A 2,257-nucleotide genomic window follows, 5' to 3' on the forward strand; every position below is an offset into this window, starting at 1 on the left:
AGAGAAGAACTGGTCAGAGAAATGCTGGATAAACTGGAGAACGAAGGCGTTGATGTAAAACAGAGAAACGGAGGTCTCAGAAACTTAATACCAGTTTCAGTCCCATCGTCCATGTGACCAGTGGCTCCTCTGGGTCTCAGACCAACAAAGACCTTAACGATCCTCTACTGTGAGGATCGATCAGCATGTGCATCTAGCTGACCTCAGGTTTATAACTTGAACCCCACACTCTGAACGGAGAAAGCTCCTCGGACGAGAAGCCAAACCTCTTCTGTTAGAAACTGATGTCCACGTCCTTTTGTCCTGAGAATCACCAGTCCAGATCAAACCTGGACCTTAATCCAGCTGAGACTCTGGTTTGAAGATGGACACGAGCAGCACCGTCCAACCTGAAGAAGCTGCAGCCGTCTGAACAAAAACTCAAAGACGCTTCAGGTCCAGGAGTTCTCAGAGCCGAGGTCTGGATGAGGTGAGCGAGGAGGTCCAACACTGATAAACAACACTGGTTTGTGGACCTCCTGGGTCAGGTCATCCAGTACCGATACTGGTTTCAAAACAAGAGGCTGATTAACCAGTCGCAGCAAACCGACCTGAACATTCAACTGTACAAAAGTTCAGCCGGGACTTGATGTTTGTAGACGAGTCCTCCTGAGTAACATTTTTATATGTTGGGTTTAATCAAGACTTCCGTTCAGAGGCTGCTTTAAAACGAAACGCTCAGATTGAGAAATAAAAAAAAGCCCAGTCAGAGTAAACATCGATTTATTTTAAAGAAATCTGTGCAGGCGACATGTGACAGTCACATGCTGTGCAGGAGGACAGTTTAATGATTAGACGGTCAGAACGGAGTCCAAAAGATAAAGTGAGAGGGCGTCTTCAATCACAGAACGTTTAGTGCACCATTAGAGTTCCTGTTTGGAACTGGGCCTTAAAGCTGGCGTTGGAAACATCCACATTCTTATCTCCACTTCCTGTTTCACATCACGTGTCCATCAGAGCTGGATCCCGACTCAGAGAAGTCGTTTGATTCATTACATCACTAAAGTTGGAGTAAAAAAAAAAAAAAGTTCAAACGTTCCAACTTCTGCTTCCTTTTCTGTGAACAGAGAGTTCATCTCTGATGTTGAAACCGTTTCCTGACGAAGGAAAAGAACTTCAGCAGGAAACTGAAGCGACGTTACGACAGCGGTTCTGAAAAAAAAAAAAAAAAAAAAAGCAACGAAACGTGGGAGAGATGTGGACGACTGGAGCGGAGAACGTGCGGCGGCTCGACGTGCGCACGCCTGCAACGCTTTGGCACCAGGGCGAACAGCCCCCACACCGTGACCAGCAGACGAGCTGCGCCTTCACCCGTTGTTTCAGAGGCGTCGCCCACAATCCTTCAACCCTCAAACGTGTCCCGACAGCCTCAAGTTCCCAGAACCAACCTGCCTAATCTTCCCGCTGCACTCGTCAGCATGTTGGGTGTCCGCCAGACGTTCTGCTGACACAACCGAGCAGCTCCTCATCCAGAAAACGGTGGAAGAAACTCACTTCAGTAGATGTTTGCCGGTTCAGCTGGAGTCTGAAGGCAACGCCTCTCCGCTCCACCTTCGACCTCCGTGAGGAAAAACAAACGCTGCAACTGAAGCACATCAATCAGCTGTAGGAAGTGCTCAAACATTTTTAATCCCTTTTTAAACACAAAAACAAAACGAGAGAATCTTGGCCACCTTCATCTGGGCCCACAGAAACATCAGCTGAAGGAACAGCCTTTAAACGACAAACGGCTGCGAAGGATCAGCCGAAGGAGGAAACCCTCGCAGCCGAGAGTTCGTCGGAAACAAAAGGAATCATTCTTTTTATAAGTCCGTCTTCTGCTCTCATAAGAAAATATTTGTGGAAGGTTAAATGGAAATATACAATAGAATATAGATTTATAGTTTAAGTTGATAAAAAAAAAAAAGACAGTTTGATTGTCTCTCCCTTTTCAACGCACAGATTGTTGTTGGTTTAAAGGCAGAAGAGGTAAAGTGGATCAGAAGAAGGCAGCGTGTTTGTCGTCCAGGATCAGGCGATGGCTTTAGCTTCAGGTAGGAACGCCTCCCAGTACTTCATCAGCTGCAGACAAACAGGACCGGATCAGCTTCAGACTTACGACACATCAGAACCCACAGGAAGGAAAACTAACGATTCAACTGTTTAATTTCTTCTTCAGCTGCAACTTTAACCTACAGCCATCTCCAATTATTACAATTTACTAATGGCCCCATTGTTT

At 46.2% G+C, this 2,257-nt stretch overlaps 1 protein-coding gene across 1 annotated transcript in view; it reads right to left on the reverse strand.

The window, feature by feature from the left end:
• Positions 1-1,645: 1,645 nt before the first annotated feature.
• snx1a (sorting nexin 1a) overlaps positions 1,646-2,257 on the reverse strand; it is a gene marked incomplete in the record, with an annotated part of 8,802 nt that continues 8,190 nt past the window's right edge. Inside the window, 1 exon segment of the mRNA XM_037683085.1 lies at positions 1,646-2,100. Coding sequence (XP_037539013.1) covers positions 2,050-2,100 — 51 coding nt within the window.

This window comes from Nematolebias whitei, chromosome 10, assembly GCF_014905685.2.
Source record: "Nematolebias whitei isolate Nwh7 chromosome 10, NemWhi1, whole genome shotgun sequence".
Lineage (NCBI taxonomy): Eukaryota > Metazoa > Chordata > Actinopteri > Cyprinodontiformes > Rivulidae > Nematolebias > Nematolebias whitei.